General features: G+C 36.7%; 1 protein-coding gene across 1 annotated transcript in view; it reads left to right on the top strand.

Annotated features, from left to right (window-relative positions):
* Positions 1 to 22,890, top strand: part of TET2 (tet methylcytosine dioxygenase 2) — a 132,498-nt gene that overhangs the window by 77,287 nt on the left and 32,321 nt on the right. Inside the window, exons 3-6 of the mRNA XM_047799514.1 lie at positions 7,159 to 10,613; positions 12,264 to 12,354; positions 13,771 to 13,864; positions 14,508 to 14,716. Of these exons, the coding sequence (XP_047655470.1) occupies positions 7,205 to 10,613; positions 12,264 to 12,354; positions 13,771 to 13,864; positions 14,508 to 14,716 (3,803 nt within the window). The 5' untranslated portion in view covers positions 7,159 to 7,204. The remainder of the gene's footprint in view (positions 1 to 7,158; positions 10,614 to 12,263; positions 12,355 to 13,770; positions 13,865 to 14,507; positions 14,717 to 22,890) is intronic.

Here is a 22,890-nt window from a genome sequence, read left to right as displayed (position 1 = left end):
AACTTCAAATCCATGTACTAAATGTTTATGTCTTTTGTGTTCTATTCCGATCCATGCAAAGAAATGATACCTTGATGAAGTACATGCACAATGCTTTTAGTCATGCCGATAATTAGAGTCTTACAGATATGTAACTTGAATACTTTTTTTTTTATCCTAAGCCTGAAAAAACCTAAAGTGTTGGCAAAGTGTGAATCTGTTAACAAAATAAATCCTACTCCCTGAGTTATGCATTTTTCTTAATGTTATGTTGCAGGAAGAGCTTCCGTGGAGCTGTCTGTCTAGTCCATGGGTACAATTATTTTGGTGTCCAACTTGAGCAAATTGCTCAGTATTTACATCTGTAAAATGAGAGAGTGGAACTAGATTCTTTCTTATGCTCGGAAATGTTTTGTACTTTATTAGGACCGTCATCGCATATTATCATTCATTTTGAATACATAATTAAAATTTTTCATAGCCTTCCAAAAATTTAAACTGCTGTTCAGTAATTCTGTGAGCAAGAGCTCTTTGTCCAGTACAATTTCTGGAAATAAAGAAGACTACCTGTAATATGGCACATATTTGATCTTGGGGAGCTTTCGTTCTATTTCCAAGAGAGGGAGGGAGGGAGAAATATGATTTATAAATAGTTTGGTAGCACTATCAATAGTGTGCCTAGAACCAGCTCAGAACAGTTGGCAAGAGCAGATTGTGAAATTTTCAGGAATTTTGTGAGCTGGGAGTTGATAGCTTGAAATCAGCTATCATTCATAAGACCATCTCTTAAGGAATATGTTAAAAGCTTGCTATTCATTTCAAAATTATAACTAAATGCTATAACATGAAGTGTTGACACCATGAAAAACATCACTGAGTAAGCTTAACCAATCATCATTTCCATATTTACCAAAGGCTTTTATGCCTATGCTCTTGTATGTAAAAGTCATAAGAATTTGAAGAAAAAATTAGCACCTTAATTTTGATTGACCAGTCTTCTGTAGGTGAGTCATTGTCCCTATTGTAAAAATCATCTTTTTCTAAAATAAAAATTCTCTCTCCTAATTTTTATATAAACAATTTTATTTGGCATAAACTGCATTACAATTTTATTTGGTGTTAATTACCCCACATACAAACCTCCAAGAGCTGGCATTATTTTAAATAACATTTGAATATTCAGTTTCACACAGGAATAGTATTCTGATTAATAATCTACATCAGGAGTTCCCGTCTTGGCGCAGTGGTTAACGAATCCGACTAGGAACCATGAGGTTGCGGGTTTGGTCCCTGCCCTTGCTCAGTGGGTTAACGATCCGGCGTTGCCGTGAGCTGTGGTGTAGGTTGCAGACGCGGCTTGGATCCTGCGTTGCTGTGGCTCTAGCGTAGGCCGGTGGCTACAGCTCCCATTAGACCCCTAGCCTGGGAACCTCCATATGCCGCGGAAGCGGCCCAAAGAAATAGCAAAAAGACAAAAAAAAAAAAATCTACATCATATTAGTCATGTTCTCTAGTATAGGAAAAAATAAAGGATGTTTAATTTTAACCTCAAAAAAATCAGGAGTTCCCGTCGTGGCGCAGTGGTTAACGAATCCGACTAGGAACCATGAGGTTGCGGGTTCGGTCCCTGCCCTTGCTCAGTGGGTTAACGATCCGGCCTTGCCGTGAGCTGTGGTGTAGGTTGCAGACGCGGCTCGGATCCTGCGTTGCTGTGGCTCTGGCGTAGGCGGGTGGCTGCAGCTCCGATTCAACCCCTAGCCTGGGAACCTCCATATGCCGTGGGAGTGGCCCAAGAAATAGCAACAACAACAACAAAAGACAAAAGACAAAAAGACAAAAAAAAAATCAATTATGAGAATTCAAAGTAGTTCTGATATCCATAATGTAGAGAGCAGATATGAATGAATAAAAATGATTTCTGTTCTTAGTCTCTAAGAAGCAAAAGGAATGCCACACAAATATTTCTATAGCAAAAATTACATTCATTCAAAACTCAGTTTAACTATGGAAAAAGTTTCTGCTTTCTCCCTAAATTTGTAAAAATAGCCTATTAACTCTATTTTCACTGATTAGTAGGTAGATATCTACAAAAATATTATCTTGGAAGATTTTTTATCTTTACATAAATTGTTGACTTTTGTAAGCTTGAAAAAACTTTATTTACCTGTAAAAATTGTAACATTAAAACTTTTTCAGTATTTATGCAATGATCAAAATGAACAAGTTCATTTTTTTCTTTTTTTGTTAAGAATAAATAAGGCAGAGTTCCTGCTGTGGCTCAGTGGGTTAAGACTCCAACTAGTATCCATGAAGAGGTGGGTTCAATCCCTGGCCTTGCTCAGTAGGTTAAGGATCTGGCATTGCCACAAGCTGTGGCATAGGTCACAGATGCAGCTAGGATCTGGTGTTGCCGTGGCTGTGGCTTAGGCCTTCAGCTGCAGCTCTGATTCCACCCCTAGCCTGGGAATTTCCATATGCTATGGGTGTAGCCCTAAAAAGAAAAAACAAAAGCAAAGAAGAATAAATTTTGCTTGCCAGTGTCATTATAAAAGCACTAGGTGATTTTAAGAGTGCTGTTATTGCAAGTGGGTTACTGATTGTAATATTCTGGGATATATATACAAAAAGTATATAGAACATGTGGCAGTCAAAGAAGATACTTCTTTTGTCTCCTTCTAAAATGGTACTTTATTGATTTAAATTTTCTGAATCAGATTCATAGGCCAAAAATAATCCTCAAATAACAAATTATCCTTATCCTAAAATGAAAAGATAATATATAATTTTCCTATCCTCCCTGAAAAAGTTAACCGTTTCACTTTTCATATCTGATAGCTGTGCTCAATAAAGAGTTGCTGTCATGGACAGAATAGGTCTAATAATAAGATTAAATTGGTGTCGTATAATGGCTATTGTGTTTAAAACTCCATATTGAAATAAATTTCATTTTAAGTCACCTTTATTTCTTCTTAAAAGCTATTATTATGCTCATAAAATATTTGCAAACTCCATTCATTATAATTCTGCCCTTGACACTTTAAAGAATGTCCAAATTATGTGGTATGGATCATAATAGAGAATAATGTATCAAATACTTTACATATAAAAACAGAGTAGGACAACATATGTTGTATACAGAACCTGCAAGATTTATATACTGCATAACATAACATAATGTAAATGTGCATACACATAAATACATTTTGTTTGGTACTATATGTGTTAATTGATTTCACCATTGACAAAAGAAAGCATTGTTTTGCTGTGGTATTTGGAAAGCTAATTAACCTTGTCTATGAAGGATTTATCTAGGCCTACGTCCATGCTTCTTAATTTTTAAAAAGTGGTAGTGCTCCTGATTTTGGAGAAGCCCCTTACATCAAAGACTACAAATCACTTTTCATGATTCTGGAAACTAAATTTTTTTAAAGGTTATTGATGATTAAAAGTATTAGTTTAGCTCAGAGCTATCCAATGGAAAAACAATACAAGCCACATATGGAATTTAAAATTTTTCAGTACTCTCATTAAAAGAAATAAATGAAATTTAATGATATATTTTACTTATTTTATCCAAAATCATTGTTTCAGCATGGGAAAAATATTTTTAAAAATCAAGTTATTTTATGTTTTTTTTTTTCTCTACACTAAGATCTTTGAAATTTAGTGTGTATTTATACTTACAGAACATCTCAGTTTGGTCTAACTACGTTTCAAAGGCTCGATGGCCATTTGTGACTAGTGGCTATGCACATCTAGCCCATCTCTTAACATTTGAAAGGAAGTAGGCCTAACAGAAATAAAGATATCATTTTGTTCTGTTTTTTGTTGTTGTTGTTGTTGTTCAATGGGAATTATCACCTTTTGATTTAAGTTTTATTTATTCATTGATATATATGCTTAAATGTAACAAAATAGCACAGTTATAAACAATCTCCCTCTCGGTGCTGTTTTCCAGCCTCTCCATTCCTTTTCCTGGAAGCAAAGTGTTATAACCTCTTTGTTATGTATTTTTCTAGAGATGATTTTATTTTTATTTTTGTAAACATACAAGTTGTGGCATTCTTACACATACTATTCTGCAGCTTTCTTTATTACATTTAATTACTTGGAAATACTTCATCTGTAAATGTAGGTTGTTTCCAAACTTTTGCTAATGCAAAATATTGTACATACTTCATTTAACTTATATATGTATGAGCTTAAAAAAGTAAGTTTTTAAAACAAAAGGATCAAAGGAAGTTTCTACAAAATTCTGTCGATATTGTTAAATCATCCTCCTTGGTATTTCTATTACTAAGTTTTGAATCCTGGGAACTGTGCAAAAGCCTGTTTCTCCACATGCTTTCCAACATAGTATATTATCAAAATTTCTGTTCTTTGCCAACTGGAGAAAAAAACTGCATCTTGTTGCAGTTTTAATTTACATTTCTTTTTATGAGTAATAACAGTCATTTTAAAAATATTTAAGAGCCGTTTGCATTTCATTTTCTGTGAACTGTCTATATCCTTTGCTCATTTTTTCTATTCAGTGATTGGTCTTTTTCTTGCCAATATGTATGTGTCCTATAAAGAAAAGTTTTAATTTAGCATACAGGTTTATTTTTACATGCATAAATTTTACTGAACTTCCTCATCTTTTATGGCTTATAGATTTTGTGTCTCAAAGAACTTACCCAGTCAGGTTTTTTTTGCTTTTTTTTTTTAAGTTTTCTCAGGCTGTTTTTTAAACTTTTGAAGAGTTTTATTTTCCATATTTGATGTTAAATCCATTTATAATACTATTAGGTATATAATGTAAATGATAGATCCAGCTTTATCATTTTTTCAGTAAACTATCCAGTTGTTCCAATATATTTATTTGAAATGACATCATTACCTCCTCATATCATATTTCTGTGTGTATTTGTGTCTATTCCTGAACATTTCCATTGGTCTTATAAATACTGTATTATCTATTGATGTGCAAGTTCAAACTGTTTTTAGTACAATAGAGCTTTTGTTACTTTTTAATATCTTTCAATTTGGCTACTGCCCTGCCCAGGCCCCATTACGATTCTCTCTCAGATTATTCCGGGATATCCAACTTGTTTATTTTTCCACGTTAACTTTAGAGCCCTCTTCTTTAATTTCTCAAAACATTCTGCTAATATTTTTATGGGAATATACTAAATGAAAACATTAATTTGACAACTATTCAAGAATATATTATACCTTTCTATTTGTTTTGCTTTTGTGTTTGTGTATCCCTCAGTATTGTTTTAATGTGTAATTCAAATAGGGTTTTCACATTTCTCTTAAGCTTATTCTTAGTGTTTTAAAAATATATTTTTCTATTATAGTATTTTATTCCACCCAAGCTTCTGACTGGTTGGTGCTTTGATAGACCAAGGCTATTGATTTTTTTCTTTAGCTACTTTACTGAATTCTCATCAAATATAACAGTTTTTCAGTTGCTTCTCTTGGCTAGCCAGCATACAATCCTATTATCTGCAAAGGATAACTTTACTGTTGCTTTCCAATGTTTATTTCTTCCTCAGTTTCATTTGTTTTGGTTAGTAAGCAATGGCTATTTTAATAGAGTTTTTTTATGGCCCAAAGGGAAAATAGTCTTGATTTTTTTTTTTCTGCTTACATCCTTAAAATAAATTTAATGAGAAAAACTGTGGGAAAATAAAGCATGACTGTATAATGAATGGGCCAGCATTCACTTTGTATAATGGATTATTTTTGGTTTTTAATGCCCATTTCTTTCTGTTTTCCCTATCCTTTGAACTTCGGAGTCTCCATCTGTATTGGTCTCAAAACTGAATGACTAAAGAAATGATCAGCAAATGTATATCAACCTAGTGAAACTGATTGGATGCTCACTCTATACTAAACCCAAAAATAAACAGAGTAGGATATTTTTAAGGTGTTCACAGTTCAGTAAGAGAAATTAAACAAATTACAATTGAATGTAGTGGTTGACCATATACAAGGTATAAAGGCAGGAATATATGGAATATATAGAAATGGAGGTGATTCATTATCTTGGGCAATCAAAGAAGAATTCCCAGGGGTGGTGATCTCTAAGACAGTTTTATCTGGACATAGTTGGCTAAGAAGACATTCTAGGCAGATCAGACAATAATGCCACAGAGGTCTGAAACGGCTTACAGTGTTCGGATGCTTAGAAGCTCTTGTTATGGTTGGAATGTTTACTGTGAGACGAAGTAGGAGGACAGAAAAATAGAAACCTGCACATGAGAGACCATTTTCATTAGGCAGAAATTCTCAAAGGAACTGGGCAGTCAGATCCTGAAGCAGGCAATGTGGATTCACTTAGAAAGGGCATTTAATGAACTACAGTTTCCCCCTTGTCCCAACCCCTGGAATGTTAATGCTATAGGGACTGTGCCTTATCTTTCATGTGTGTTTGAAAACTACTAATGCAGGCAGTATGGACTCAGTAAAGTATGTTAAGAAGGGTAGGACATGAGATTTGCATTTTAGAACATTCCCTTTGTTAACAATTTGAAGGATCCTTGAAGAACTGGGGAGAGGACATGCTGGGCTCGGGAGAAGCCCTTTAAAAAGCTACCACAATAGATAAAGAAGCAAGATAATACAGATCTAGTTATGAAGTGTCAGTGAAGATAATTCAAGGAATATATAGGAAATGGAACTGATAGATCTTAGCAAGTGCCTAGATATGTAAGATGCTAGAGAAGAAAGAAGGGAGGTAGTTTACTTTGTTGTTCTTAGCATTTTGACAAAAGGAATTATTTAGGAAGGAAGTTGATACTGTTTACTAATACAGTATGAAATTCCCACATTAGGATGGAAATGCTGTAAAACTGGGTTGGATGATCATTGCACAACTATAAATATAATAAAATCCATTGAGTTAAAAAAAAGGTCAATGGAGACCCCCCCATAAGAGAAAAATTCCCACATTAGCTGGTGATTTTCATCTTTGTTCTCTGTGACTATAAATGGAGTTGAGAGTTGCTGGGTAGACAAAAATAATTATTTCCCGAGTAGCTCTTGGTCATCACTCTGAGACATGAAAATGAGTATCGCAGTTTGCTGGCTTAGGAATTCCAATATTATTAATGCCATGATTCTTCTCTAAGGTGGTTTATTAGTGTTAGATATATATTAATGTATTTTAATTTTTCTTTCCATGCTCTTTAGAATTCATTCAGAGGGCAGCCTTGTGGATGGCCCCGAAGCAAGCCTGATGGAACAGGATAGAACCAACCATGTTGAGGGCAACAGACTAAGTCCATTCCTGATACCATCTCCTTCTCCCATTTGCCAGACAGAACCTCTGGCTATCAAGCTCCAGAATGGAAGCCCATTAACTGAGAGACCTTATCCAGAAGTAAATGGAGACACCAAGTGGCAGTCTTTCAAAAGTTATTCTGGAATACCCCACATGAAGGGATACCAGCATAGTCGTGTGAGTCCGGACTTTATACAAGAAGGTAGAGGGTATTCCAAGTGTTTGCAAAATGGAGGGATAAAACGCACAGTTAGTGAACCGTCTCTCTCTGGGCTCCATCAGAACAAGAAACTGAAACAAGACCCAAAGGCTAATGGGGAAAGAACGAACTTCGGGGAAAGCCAAGAAAGAAATCCAGGCAAAGGCAGCAGTCAACCAAATGTCTCCGACTTGAGTGGTAAGAGAGAATCTGAGAGCTTTGCAGCCCAAGAAAATGAAGTTAAGGATTTCACCAGTTTTTCAACACATAACTGCATTGGGTCTGAAAATCCAGAGCTTCAGATTCTGAATAAGAAGGAGGGGAAGAATGCTAACTACTACGACAAGAACATTGTATTACTTAAAAACCAGGCAGTGCTAATGCCTAATGGTGCTACAGTTTCTGCCTCTTCCATGGAAAACACACGCGGTGAACTCCTGGAAAAAACACTGTCTCAATATTATCCAGATTGTGTTTCCATTGCGGTGCAGAAAACCACATCTCACATACATGCCATTAAGAGTCAGGCTACTAATGAGTTGTCCTGTGAGATCACTCACCCATCGCATACCTCAGGGCAGATCAATTTTCCGCAGACCTCGAACTCTGAGCTGCCTCCAGAGCCAGCTGCAGTGGTGACTGAGGCCTGTGATGCTGATAGTGCCAGTAAACCAGCTGCAATTCTAGGGACCTGTCCTTTTCAGAAACCAGAACAACAGAAAGCAGTTTTTGAGATGTGCCCATCTCCAGCGCAAAACAGTCACATCCAGGGAGCCACAAAGCTAGTATCTGGTGAAGAATTCTGTTCAGGTTCTGGCAGCAACGTGCAGGCTCCCGGTGGCAGCTCTGAGCGGTATTTAAAGCAAAATGAAATGAATGGTGCTTACTTCAAGCAAAGCTCAGTGTTCACTAAGGATTCCTTTTCTGCCACTACCACACCACCACCATCACAGTTGCTTCTTTCTCCCCCTCCTCCTCTTCCACAGGTTCCTCAGCTTCCTTCAGAAGGAAAAAGCACCCTGAGTGATGGAGGTTTGGAAGGACACCATCACTACCCCAACCAAAGCAACACAGTTCTTTTAAAGGAAATGAAAATAGAGAGTCAGCCTGAGGCACCACCATCCCAGACTCCTAATCCATCTACACATGTATCCAACCCCCCTCTGATGCTTCCAGAAAAGCCGCAGAATAATTATGTTAACAAGAGTGACATACGGACTCCAGGGACAATGACTGTTCCATTGTCCTCTGAGAAAACAAGACAAATAACAGAACATCTCAAGCGTAACCCACCAATTCTTGGTAGCAGTGGAGATCCACAGGACCACAGCCAGCAGTTGATGGGACACAAAGAGCAAGAGACTGTCAAGAATCAAGACAAGGAACAAACACGAGACCTTGTGCTCCAAACACAGCCCTATCTAAAATCAGGATGGATTGAATTGAAGGCCCCTCCCTATCATCAAGGAGAATCCCATCCAAAATGTAATGAGGCAACCCTGCGGTCAATTCTTCAGTATCAGTCCAACCCCTCCAATCACATGACCTCCAAACAATACACTGGAAATTCCAACACGCCTGGAGGGCTCCCAGGGCAAGCTTATATCCAGAAAACAATGCAGCCAGACCAGAGGCCACAAAGGTATCATGTTGAGATGAATCAAGGGCAGTCTCAAGGTACAGTGGACCAGCATCTCCAGTTCCAAAAACCCTCACTCCAGGTGCACTTCTCCAAAACAGACCCTTCACCTGAAGCTCACAGGCAGTCACTGTGTGCCCCGAGATTTCATTTTCAGCAGAGACCAGATCCCCAAACTGAGAAGCTCATACCCCTGACATTAAAACAGCACTTGAATCAACAGGCTTCAGAGACCGAGCCATTCTCAAATTCGAACCTTTTGCAACAGAAGCCTCATAAGGAGGCGGCACAAACGCTACCATCCCAGAATTCACATCTCTCTCAGAGTCAGCAACAGCAGCAGAAATTACAACTGAAGAATAAAGAACAAATGCCCCAGACTTTTTCTCATCCCCAAAGCAACAGTGATCAGCAAAGAGAAGGGTCATTCTTTAGCCAGATTAAAGTGGAAGAATGCTTTCATGGTGAAAATCAATTTTCAAAATCAAGTGAGTACCAGACTCATAATACCCAAATGGGACTGGAACAAGTACAGAATATGAATAGTAGAAAATCCCCTTATGGTCAGATCTTGAAATCAAATGGAAGCAAAGTACAGATTTCTTGTTCAAACAGTACACACATAGTTCCAGAGAATAAAGAACAGACTGTAAATTCTGAACTTGTTGCAGGAAACAAGACCCCAAACTTGCATCACATGCAATATTTTCCTAATAATGTGATCCCAAAGCAAGATATTCTTCACAGGTGCTTTCAAGAACAAGAACAGAAGCCTCAACAAGCTTCAGTTCTACAGGGATATAAAAGTAGAAACCAAGATATGTCTGGTCAGCAAGCTGCACAAATTGCACAGCAAAGGCACGTGATGCAAAACCAAGCAAACACATTCCCTGTGCCCGATCAGGCAGGAAGTCACATTCAGACCCTGCCTCAGAAGGACATTCACAAGCATGCTGCTCTCAGGTGGCATCTCTTGCAGAAGCAAGAACAGCAGCAAACACAGCAACTCCAAGCTGGGTCTTGCCATGAACAGATGCACAGGTCAATTAAAGTCGAACCTGGATCCAGGCCCCATGCTTGTATGCACCCCATGTCGGCACAGCCCGAAAACAAAATGTGGAAAAAGATACCTAAGCAAGAGATTCCACCTCCAAACTGTGATAATGTGCAGCAAAAGAGCATCCTTGAGACCATGGAGCAGCATCTGAAGCAATTTCAAGTCAAATCATTATTTGACCATAAGGCTCTTACTCTCAAATCACAGAAGCAAGTAAAAGTTGAAATGTCAGGGCCAGTCACAGTTTTAACTAGACAAACCACTGCTGCAGAACTTGATAGCCACACCCCAGCTTTAGAGCAGCAAGCAATGCCTTCTTCTTCAGAAAAGACACCAACCAAAAGAACAGCTGGTTCTGTTCTCAATAATTTTTTAGAGTCACCTTCCAAATTACTAGATACTCCTATAAAAAATTTATTGGATACACCTGTCAAGACTCAATATGATTTCCCATCATGCAGATGCGTAGGTAAGTGCCAGGAATGTACGGAGACACATGGTGTTTATCCAGAATTAGCAAATTTGTCTCCAGATATGGGATTTTTCTTTCTTTTTAAAAATCTTGAGTCTGGCAGCAATTTGTGAAAGCTCATAAAAACCTGAAGCTTACATTTCTTGTCTTTAAATTACAGATGCTTGTGCTGTGCAAGAGAGAACTTCACTTACATTCAGTTTTTCCACAAAATTAAAACAATTGTGCATGCTTATTTCTCCCTCCCATAAAACCTTTTAAAATATAAAGGTATCTATTTTGGACTAATCTGTGTAACTCTTTGTTTATCATCTCCTGGAGAGATAGCCAGGCAGTAAAAACATCTATTAAAGTGAGAAAAAAAAACTGCCACATGCAAACTAATATAAGAGCTTTTAATATTTTTTAAATCAAGGTTGAATACATTACTGGTTTTACAAAATTAATTTCTAGGTTAGCGGGAAATGATCATCTTCTGTCTTGGTGAGTTGGGGGAAATTGTAATGCTGAGGTTCTGAAAACTCAAAGTTGCCCTTTCTTCACTTATACATTTGAAATTTGTGTGATTTATATTTATTTTGATAGTCTTTCCTCTTTAAAGTTGCATCTTTTTGGTAGGAAAGATGGTATTGCCCTTTTTTAAAACAAGTACATTTTTGTTAAAATTCAAGATACGTGATAGGTCTGTTGGAATACGGATGTTTTTTGCTGACAGATGTGGATATATTTGTGAGACTATCTCAATTATAGCTAGTCAGCTTAGATTCAGTGGAAGACATTTGTAAAGACCAATGTTAAACTAATGCGGCTGATGGTCCATCCACTCCGAGTTATTTCTCTTAAAACGGGACAGCCCACATTTCATATTAGGATGGAGGGAGGAGAGGTACTGCCCCTTTGCTTGTGGCTAACATTGCTGCCTCGTTGGGCTAGCGTGCCACACAGGCATAGACAATACTAGGTAAGTTATACCATCTTCACTCCCTTCTCCTTCCACCCTAAACTTTTCCCCTCAGTTTTCATCTTTGAGCGTTTATAAGAGCCTCTTCCTTTTATCTGACCCTCTCTGCAGTATTTTCTATCATAAGTTGGTCTAAAGTACACACAAATATGGGTCTGAATTCAATGTTCTTGTTTTCAAAACAGAGTAATTAAATGCTGTGGGGAAACAAGAGGAGAAAAAGATGTCTTGACAGTAAACTGAACAATATCCCTGGGGTGAGATAGGACAGGAAAATTATTTTTAGTCTTTTGACATCCAAAAAACAGGCAGGCTTCTAGAAAGCTGTCATTTTTTTTTCCAGTTTAAAAAATTGGATTATAGTTGATATTACATATAATATATTCTAATTCCCTCACTCTTTTCCTTGTTTAGTTCCACTTACTTGGTTTAAAATAATTCCTTATCCCATATCTGAAATGTAATTTAATATATTTTTATCCAACAGGCAGCATGTACATATACTTAATTATTTGGCACATTTTCTAATAGATTAGTTCATCAATTTACTCATTTTAAAGAAAAAAAAATGTTTAAAGTCACATTTAGGGCCCTTAATGTGCAGTTGGGGGATAAGCTTTGTGGATGTAGCCTTTATATTTAGTATAATTGAGGTCTAAAATAATAATCTTCTATTATCTCAACAGAGCAAATTATTGAAAAAGATGAAGGTCCTTTTTATACCCATCTAGGAGCAGGTCCTAATGTGGCAGCTATTAGAGAAATCATGGAAGAAAGGTAATTAACGCAAAGGCACAGGGCAGATTAACGTTTATCCTTTTGTATATGTCAGAATTTTTCCAGCTTTCACATACAAAGCAGTAAACAATTGTAAATTGAGTAATTATTAGTAGGCTTAGCTATTTCAGGGTTGCCAACACTACACACTGTGCTATTCACCAGAGAGTCACAATATTTGACAGGACTAATAGTCTGTAAGCTGGCACAGGCTGCCCACTTTGAGATAGATGCCAGAAAACCCAGGCACGAACAAGAACCAGTCAGCCAGCGTGCCAGGGACAAGAGTGCTGGCACAGGCTGCAAAGAGAGGCCCCTCTGGCTTTCCCACTCATGATAAAGTGTCAAAAAGGAAAGAAGAGAAAAGGTGGTATGAGAAAGGAACCCTTGAGTTAAATCCACCAAGAGTTGTGAACGAGTCGTTATCTCTATGGAAGCTATCCATTAGTATGAGCAGAGGGCAAGAGTGATATGCTGAATAGAAATAGAGACAGATTCTATTCATAGCTGCATTTTTTTTTTTTTACTATCGCAAGTATTTACCTGAATCTACACAGTTACTCCTGCATGTAGAAGACTCTTAAGAATGAGATAATCAATGCAGAGAGAGACTTTCATATAGATATCCATAGCTCTGAGCTGTTACTATGCTAGTGTAGCTTTTCTTTAAGAGGTAGACAGTGTTAGCATTAAAATACACCAAGAGACATTCTAGGCAGCAGGGACATATTCCATGTCATTCTTGCCCCATTTCCAAATTACTCATTTCTACATTAGCACATAGAAATTCACTAAACAATCATCCAGTAGCCTGGCAGAAATAGTGAATTTCCCTCAGTGCCCATTTTTATTAGCAAATAGTAAGTAGTGCCTTGGTCATAATGGAAAATATGATCTATTTCTAGAATTATCCTATATTTTCAAAATTCCTGGATACTAGTTATTTGCCAGCCTTTTTTTAAAAAAAAATGTGAGAGATTCTTAGAGGGACAGTTCTGGCTAAAATCTACTATGATTCCCCAAGTTTTAAAATAGCTAAATTTAGTTAAGGACAAATCAAATAGTACATATCTTAAGAAGACTGAATTTAACAAACTAAAAAATTTCATGCTTTGTGAAATTATGTATAAAAATAAGCTTTCCCATTATTTTCACCCAACATATAATTTCAAAATGGTTCGTTACAATTATCAGTATATTTTGATACTAAAGAAATACAAGGCTTAAAGTCTATTATCCAGTTTGCTTGGCTTAGATCTTTTTTTTTTTTTTCTTAAGTAAACTATTCATTTCTCAGGATGTGGTCATAGAATAAAATTATGCTCAAATGTTCAATATTTTGGTTGCCTCATAGATTCATTTGCTAATTTTGTGTGTGTGTGTGTGTGTGTGTGTGTTTCTGTGGATTTCTTTAAGGTTTGGACAGAAGGGTAAAGCTATTAGGATTGAAAGAGTCATCTATACTGGTAAAGAAGGCAAAAGTTCTCAGGGATGTCCTATTGCCAAATGGGTAAGTGTGACTTGACAAGGTCTTTGGTCTTCAGTCTTGTGCATTTTGATTCATTGATCTAACCTCAGAATTGGGTGACCCAGGTCATAGAGTCATTTATGCCGGCTGAAAGAAGTCTTGCTTATATTTATTTTATCACGTGTTATCTCTCAAGAAAAAGGCAGATTAGTTTAAAATCATGTAAAAACTATATTTAACTGTAATTAAATTGTGAGGCAGAGGTCTGTTCACATGCCTGCTAAAAGTATAACTTCCTGACATGTGAAGAAGAGGTCCTTTATCCTTTAAATACCTGCAGTTAATCTTTATATTGTCATTTATGAAGACCTTGAACTTTAAAGACCTGCCTGTCTTCCCTCTCACTCTGGCTCTAATGCAGAGGCACTGCCCCACTGTGCTGGGTAGAGCCTACTACACACCGAGGACTTTGGCATCTGTCCTGGTTCTGACTGCAGGTTAAGCCCCCACTTTCAGAGATGGGCAGCAAAAGGCAAGTTGCAGGTGCTGGGAAATGTGGCCCTAATTGTGACCCAGACATGAGAAAATAGGCAGACATCAATCAGTGCTCTCACCTGCTGCAAGTGACCCTTGTTTTGTTTTGGTTGGGGTGGGGGGTGTTGGGGTGGAATGGTGACCCGAACAGGTGGTTCGCAGAAGCGGCAGCGAGGAGAAGTTACTGTGTTTGGTGCGGGAGCGAGCTGGCCACACGTGTGAGGCTGCAGTGATTGTGATTCTCATCCTGGTGTGGGAAGGAATCCCCCTGCCTCTGGCTGACAAACTGTACTCCGAGCTCACCGAAACACTGAGGAAATATGGCACGCTCACCAATCGTCGGTGTGCCCTGAATGAAGAGTAAGTAAAGCCTGGCCTCCCCTCTCTCTCCATGCTAGGTTTGAGGGCACAGTTAAACTTGCGTTTTTACTTGTTTCAAATAGGGATCAAAATGTCCACTTCACAGTCATGCGATAGGAACTTGTTTTTCCTAATGTGGATAATTTGGGGTGATTTCATTTACTGATATTTTGTACCTTCAGAGAGTGTAGCTATTAGTTTGAAGTAGCTTACTGGAAATTTGAGTATTTGTACCCACAAACTCAACCTTACTATATGCACTTGGAATTATTTGCATGTCTGCTTACTGTAAATGACAGCTCTTTTGTGTGCCTGGCCACCACATTTAGGAAGTATTGACACCACTTCTATGTTGCAGTATCTGAAACAGAAAATAAGTTTGGTGAGAAACTTTAGGATTCCTAGGTCCAGGACTTTACTGTATATGTAGCAAACATAAAAACACAAGGCCTGTAGAAGCGCTGTAGAAACAAACTTATTTTGACTTCATTTTAATCTAGTTTGTTATCTCCATCGTAATAATCAACATTAATTCCATTTTTACTGCTACTAAATAATCAAGAAATTAGTTGCTATGGATAGGCATCATTTTCCTGGAATATAAAACTTTGGAATAGGAGAGCAAGGGTTTTAATGTATCCAAGTGCTGGTATGGTTTGTTTTTGTTTTTGTTTTTTGGGTTTGTTTTTGTTTTTTTACCTCATCCACTTGCAGGCAGTTTATTCACTTGGAAAAAGCTTAACTTTTTAAATATAATTAAAAGACTATAGGAATACTCACAGTGTTACAGTGAAACTCTACATAGCTGTTCTACTCATGGTCAGTACCAAAATAATTTTAATTTTGCACTTCTTCCTTTAGTCTCCTTTCTTCTGCATCCACCAAACTACAAAGTAGTTTCTGAGCTTATGGACTTGTTATGCTGCTCATTCTAAGAACCCACTGCTAACCAAATTTGTTCAATTGCTGACTATTACTCTAACTGGTATGGTTTTACTATTTGTTAACGTAGGTTCTCCATCTCAGTTACTGGGAGGTGGGAGAGGGAGTTGCAAGTCAACTTTAAATAATCTGTTTAAGAAAGGTACTTTTCCTGTATGAAAGTGTGACTTGGCTTTCCATGATAGGTTACTTTGAGCAAGTAACCTTAGTGCCATAAATCCACTTTACAAAACGATATGTTGGAGGGAGAAGTTGCTGATTCATAAGACATGACTCAAACTTATGACTGACTGCTTTAGTTATAAAGTAGTTTCTTCCTTAAAAAAAAAAAAAAGTGTATTTATGTGCCTTTAATCAGAAAATGAAAGTTAAGGCACCCTGAGCTGATTCAGTGGCAGCATTTTTCTTAGGAATTAAGTGACACTGCCTTGTTTTTGTAAAGCAGACTTCCCCTTAGACTTGATGGCTAGAACTTTTAAACCACTAAAGAACTTAAGTGAGGATGACAGCTGTTGTTTTATTTAAATGTGTTTAAATTTATTGAAGTTACATGCAGTATATTGTACATTCTTTGTAATTGATTTAATTATTATTAATATTATACATCTCTGATATTTTTTCCCTTGAAGGCTTTTCTTTGATTCCTATAAATGCCATTGTCTGAAATAGAATCTGACATATAGACAGAAATTCTTTGTTGAGAACTCTCCCAAAGTACATTATTTTACATTTGAAAACCACTAATAATGATTGGGCCAGGGTCTAACAAAAATTTTTTTTTAACTGATGTAAATAAGAAGCAAATACAAAACTATTAAAAGATGTGCTTCAATATTAAGACACTTAAAAAGTCAACCTTTATATTTTTGCTTTGTCTAGAATTTCAAGGTGAAGAGTAATTATTTAGAAGTTTTTGCCTTGGGCTACTCATACCTAGAGCAGTTCTCCAAAAAGAGAAATAAAAAATACTCTTGAGATACCTGATTCAGAGAGACATTTAACCAATGGCAAGAGAGACTTCCTTCACTCAGATACAGCTTTTGAAGTTTCTTCTCTCCCATAAAATAAATTTTATGTCTGGCAAAAGTTAAAATTATGATTTTGGGGCCAAGAGTGGAAGATAATCTCACATTGGGTCTGCTGACTCAGTTCAATGTTCAAAGTGGTGTGACCCTCATGACTGCGTTACTATAAATCCCAGTGCCCACATGCATCATAACCACCCACTGTGAGGCCAGAAAAGAACTCTGAGAGCATCTTGCAGTGGGAAAGTCAAAAGTGGATTTTACATTTCCTTTGAGCCAAGCCAGCTGTTTTCCCTTTGAGATTTCCATTTTATGACTAAGTCTCACCAATACTTTTTGGCAAGTCAGGGTTGTGGGAGTGTATCTGTCATTATAGGAAAAGTCGAAGCCAGAAATACCCCTGCCATGCTGGTGATATTAAACTTTTAAAGAAACATTCTATTATAAAATGTTTCAAATATACATAAATGGAGGAGTGAGTGTAATGAATTCCCCTGGGCCCATTACCAACATTCCATCTCCCTCCCTCACGACCTCTAATAATAGATAAAGGACTTTTTTTTTTTTTTAAGAAAACCTAATCACAGTGTTATCAATCATCTCAAAATTGACAGTGTTTCTGTAATATCATTTAATGTTCAGACCATGGTCAAATTCCCTACCCTATATGTGTATATATAAAAATATTGAGAAAAAGAAAGTCAATTCCTTGCATTTGATTGATGCTTTTGAGAAGAAGCTTTGAGTAGGTCCTAGTTCATGCCTATTGTCCAGCATAATTTTTTTCTGTTTTATTTTTTTAATTTTTTTGTTATAGTTGACTTACAATGTTCTGTCAATTGCTGCTGTACAGCAAAGTAACCCAGTTAAACATATATATACATTCTTTTTTCCACATTATCCTTCATCACGTTCCATCACAAGTGATCAAATACTGTTCCTTGGGCTATGCAGCAGAATTTCATTGCTTATCCATTCCAAATGTAATAGTTTGCATCTGCTAACCCCAAACTCCCTGTCCCTCCTACTCCCTCCCCCTCGCTCTTGGCAACCAAAAGTCTATTCTTCATGTTCATGAGTTTGTTTCTTTTCTGTACATAGGTTCATTTGTGCCGTATATTAGTTTCCAGTTATAAGTAATAGCATATGGTATTTGTCTCTCTACTTCTGACTTACTTCACTTAGTATGAGAGTCTCTAGTTCCATCCATGTTGCTGCAAATGGCATTATATTTTTTATGGCTGAGTGGTATTCCATTGTAGATATGTACCACGTCTTCTTAATCCATTCATCTGTCATTGAACATTTAGGTTGTTTGCATGTCTTGGCTATTGTGAATACTGCTGCAGTGAACATAGGGGCACGTATATCTTTTTCAACGAATGCTTTGGCTATATGCTCAGTAAGATTGCTGGATTATATGATAGTTCTATATTTAGTTTTCTGAAGGTACCTCCATGCTGTTTTCCATAGTGGTTGTACCAGTTTACATCCCCACCAACAGTATAGGAGGGCTCCCTAGCATAATTATTGATAGAACTTTCTTTCATTATCAAAAGTGTCCCCATTTGGAAGATAATGATTCACAAGCCTCTTTTTATTTTTTTTACTTTCTAAAGTATAGTTGATTTATAATGTGCCAATTTCTGCTATACAGCAAAGTGAGTTAGTCTCTCATAAATACACACACACACACATACATACATATATACATTCTTTTTTTATATTATTTTCCATCATGGTCTGTTCCAGGAGATTGGATATAGTTCCTTGTGCTATACAATAGGACCTTATTGTTTATCCTTCTAAATGTGATAGTTTACAAATTTACATCTACTAACCCCCAATTCCCAATCTATCCCACTCCCTCCCTCTCCCCCTTGGCACCCACAAGGCTGTTCTCTATGTCTGTAAGTCTGTTTCTGTTTTGTAGGTAGGTTCATTTGTGCTATATTTTAGATTCCACATATAGTGATATCATCTGGTATTTGTCTTTCTCTTTCTGACTTACTTAGTATGATAATCTCTAGGTACATCCACATTGCTGCAAATGGCATTTTTTGTTATTTTTTTTTATGTCTGAGTAGCATTCCATTGCATATAAGTACCACATCTTCTTCATCCATTCCTCTATCAGTGGACATTTAGGTTGTTTCCAAGTCTTGGCTATTGTGAATAGTGCTGCTATGAACATAATGGTGCATCTATCATTTCGAATTATAGTTTTGTCTGGATATATACCCAGGAGTAGGATTGCTGGATCATATGGTAGTCCTATTTTTAGTTTTCTGAGGACACAAGCCTCTTTTTATTGATAATTGTTTCCCCATCTTTTTAAAATGAATTTATTTGTTAAAGATACTGTATGATTTGGTATGTAAAATTTCCCACATTCTGGATTGGCTATGCACACTTATTTAACCTATTCCTCTATTACCATTTTCTTCTGAACAGTAGTAGCTAGAAATTTAAATATGTAGGTGCACATGTATGTATGTATATTGGAAGAATGCCTTTTAAGTGGTAATGAAATCATCTTAGTTCTTTATACTTATTGGGAGGGACATAATACCTACTCTGTTCCATTTATACTGATGTTTAGAGTATTCAGTTCAAGAATTGTTAACTTGATCCATTCATCATAAAGTTTTCCTAGAAAGCTTTTATCTAATGGTTTAGCATATCCATTGAGATTACTGACTGTTTCCATTATTTTGACAGTTTGCAAAGTGATAATTTTCTTCTTTTTTAATGTTGTATAAATGTGTTATATTCATTTAAATTAGTTTGCTAGTCTTTCTATACTTGCATAAGTTTGAATTTTTAGTTTAAATTTCATTCATTTTTACAGTTAAAGTACAAATGGTAACTCAGAGGTTGAGAGTGTTGTTAAAAAATGTTTTATAGGTGAATATTTTTCTGATTTGTTTTTTAAACATTAGCCAAGTTTTGACCCATGTTAAAATGAGGCTGCAATGTGAAAATTCTAACAATATTTAAAAGGTCTCTATAGAAGTTAAAGTGCCTTTTAGTAGCTACTTCATATAGGAAATCACTTTGAAGTCACTGTGTTTTGTAGGGATTTTTTTAATTTAGGTATAATTCACATACCATATAATTCAACCTTTTAAAGTGTACAACACAGTGGATTAGTATATTCACAAAGTTATGCAACACTTTCATCACTCCCAAAAGGAAACCGCTTGGCCATTAGGCAGTCACTTCCCATTCTCCCCCCAACTTTCCATCTCTATAGATTGGCTTCTGAGCATTTCATTTTAACAGAATCATGTATTTGACCTTTCTGTCTGACTTCTATCACTCAGCATAATATCTTAAAGTTCTTCCATGTCTGAGTTCCTGTTGTGGCTCAGTGGTAACAAACATGATTGGGACCCATAAGGACACGGGTTTAATCCCTAGCCTTGCTCAGTGGGTTGGAGATCTGGTGTTGCCATTAGCTGTGATGTAGGTTGCAGACACGGCTCAGTTCCCACATTGCTGTGGCTATGGCGTAGGCTGGCAGCTACAGCTCTGATTTGACCCTTAGCCTGGGAACTTCCATATGCTGTAAGTGTGGCCCTAAAAAGACCAAAGGGGGAAAAAAAGTTCATCCATGTCATAACATTAATCAGTACTTTATTCCTTTTTATGGCTGAATGATATTCCATCGTGTATAGGTACCACATTTTCTCTATTCATCAGTTCATGGGCATTTGGGTTATTTCCACTTTTTGGTTATAATGAATAATGCTACTATAAATGCCTGTGTACAAGTTTTTATATGGATATTGTTTTCGATTCTCTTGGGTATATATCTAGGAATGACCTTGTTGGTCACATGGTAACTTTGTAACTTTTTGAAGAACTGCCAAATTTTTTTCCAAAGCAGCTCTTCTATTTTTCATTCCTATCAGCAATATATGGAGATTCCAATGTCTCCACATTCTCACCAAAATGAGTTATGGTCTGTCTTGTTTTATTATAGCCCTTCCAATGGGTATCTCATGGTTTTGATTGGCATTTCCCTAATGAGTGGTGACGTTAGGCATTATTTCATGTGCTATTGGCTATTTGTGTATCTTCTTGGAAGAAATTCATACTTAAATCTTATAAGTTGTGTTGTTTTTGAGTTGTAAGAGTTCTTTATTCTGGATATTAGAACTTACCAGATATATGAAGTTCCTGTCATGGCTCAGCAGAAACAAATCTGACTAGTATCCAAGAGGATGCCGGTTTGATCTCTGGACTCACTCAGTGGGTTAAGGATCTGGGGTTGCCATGATCTATGGTGTAGGTCACAGACACGGCTCAGATCCCATGTTGCTGTGGCTGTGGTGTAGGCCAGAGGTTATAGCTCCAATTCGACCCCTAGCCTGGAAACTTCCATATGCCATGGGTGTGGCCCCCCCCCCAAAAAAAAAAGAATCTTGAAGATTTACATTAATGTTTTCCTCCCAGAGTATTATTACTATAATAAACTTAGCTCTTACATTTAGGTCTCTGCCTACTGTTGAGTTATGATGGGAGATAAGTCCAACTTCATTCTTTGCATGTGGCTATCCAGTTGTCTCAGCACCATTTGTGGAAGAGGCTATTCTTTTCCACATTGAAAGACCTTGTTATCCTGCTTGAAATTAATTGACAGAGATGTATGGATCATTTCAGGACTCTTCTATTCCATTAATTTATATATCTTTATGACAATACTACATAGTGTTGGTTACTGTAGTTATGGTAAGTTTTTGAAATTAAGGTGCGTAAGTTTTTCAACTATTTTTCTTTACAAGATTGTTTTTGACTACCTTGGGTACTTTTCATGTCCCTGTGAATTTTAGAATCAACTTATCAATTTACCCATTTGGGAATTTTTGTGTGTGTGTGTGCCTCTCCTGCAACATGCAGAAGTTCTTGGGCCAGGGAACAAACTTGAGCCCCAGCAGTGGCCCAAGCCAAAGAGTGAAAACACTGGATCCCTAACCCACTGCACCACCAGGGAACTCTCCCATCTGAGATTTTGGTAGAGACTCTGTTGAATCAGTAAACCAATTAGTGAGTATTGACACCTTTTTTTTTTTACATCTTTTTTAAAATTTAATTTTTATTTTATATTAGAGTATATTTGATTTACAATGTGTTAGTTTTAGGTATATAGAAAAGTGATAGTTATACATTACTCATTCTTTTTCAGATTATTTTCCCTTATAGGATATTATAGAATATTGAGTTGAGTTCCCTGTATTATACAGTAGGTCCTTCTTGATTATCTATTTTATATATAGTAGTATGTATATATTAATCCCAAACTCCCAATTTATCTCTTCCCCACACCTTTCCCCTTTGGTAGCCATAAGTCCTTTTTCAAAGTCTGTGAGTCTGATTCTGTTTTGCAAATACGTTCATTTGTATCAATCTCTTTAGATTCCACATTTAAGTGATATGATATTCATCATTTTCTGGCTAATTTACTTCACTAGTATGATAATCTCTAAGTCTCTCCATGTTGTTGCAAATGGTACTTTATTCTTTTTTTATATGTCAGAGTAATATTCCATGGTGTCTATGTACCACATCTTCTTTACCCACTCCTCTGTCAGTGGACATTTAGGTTGTTTCCATGTCTTGACTGTTGTAAATAGTGCTACAGTGAACAATGGAGTGCATGATCTTTTCAAATTACAGTTTTCTCCAGATGTATGCCCAGAAGTGGGATTGCTGGATGATATATATAGCTCTATTTTTAGTTTCCTAAGGAATCTCCATACTGTTCTCCATAGTGGTTGTACCAATTTACATTCCCACCAACAGTATAGGAGGTTCCCTTTTCTCCATATCCTCTACTAAGCATTTATAAACTTTTTGATGATGGCCGTGCTGATCAGCATGCAGTGATACCTTATTGTAGTTTTGATTTGCATTTCTCTGATAATTAGTAGTGTTGAATATATTTTCATGTGCTTTTTTAGCCATCTGTCTGTCTTGTTTGGAGAAATGTCTGTTTAGGCCTTCTGCCCATTTTTGGACTTTTTTTTTGATGTTGAGCTACATGAGATGTTTGTATGTTTTGGAGCTGAATCCCTTGTTGGCCACTTCATTTGCACATATTTCCTCCCATTCTGTGTATTGTCTTTCATTTCATTGTTTCCTTTGCTGTGTAAGGCTTTTCAATTTAATCAGAACCCATTTGTTTATTTTTGTTTTTGTTTT

This window comes from Phacochoerus africanus, chromosome 10, assembly GCF_016906955.1.
Source record: "Phacochoerus africanus isolate WHEZ1 chromosome 10, ROS_Pafr_v1, whole genome shotgun sequence".
In the NCBI taxonomy this organism is placed as follows: domain Eukaryota; kingdom Metazoa; phylum Chordata; class Mammalia; order Artiodactyla; family Suidae; genus Phacochoerus; species Phacochoerus africanus.
The sequence above is the reverse complement of the archived record's forward strand: the minus strand, read 5'-3'. Positions and strand labels throughout refer to the sequence as shown.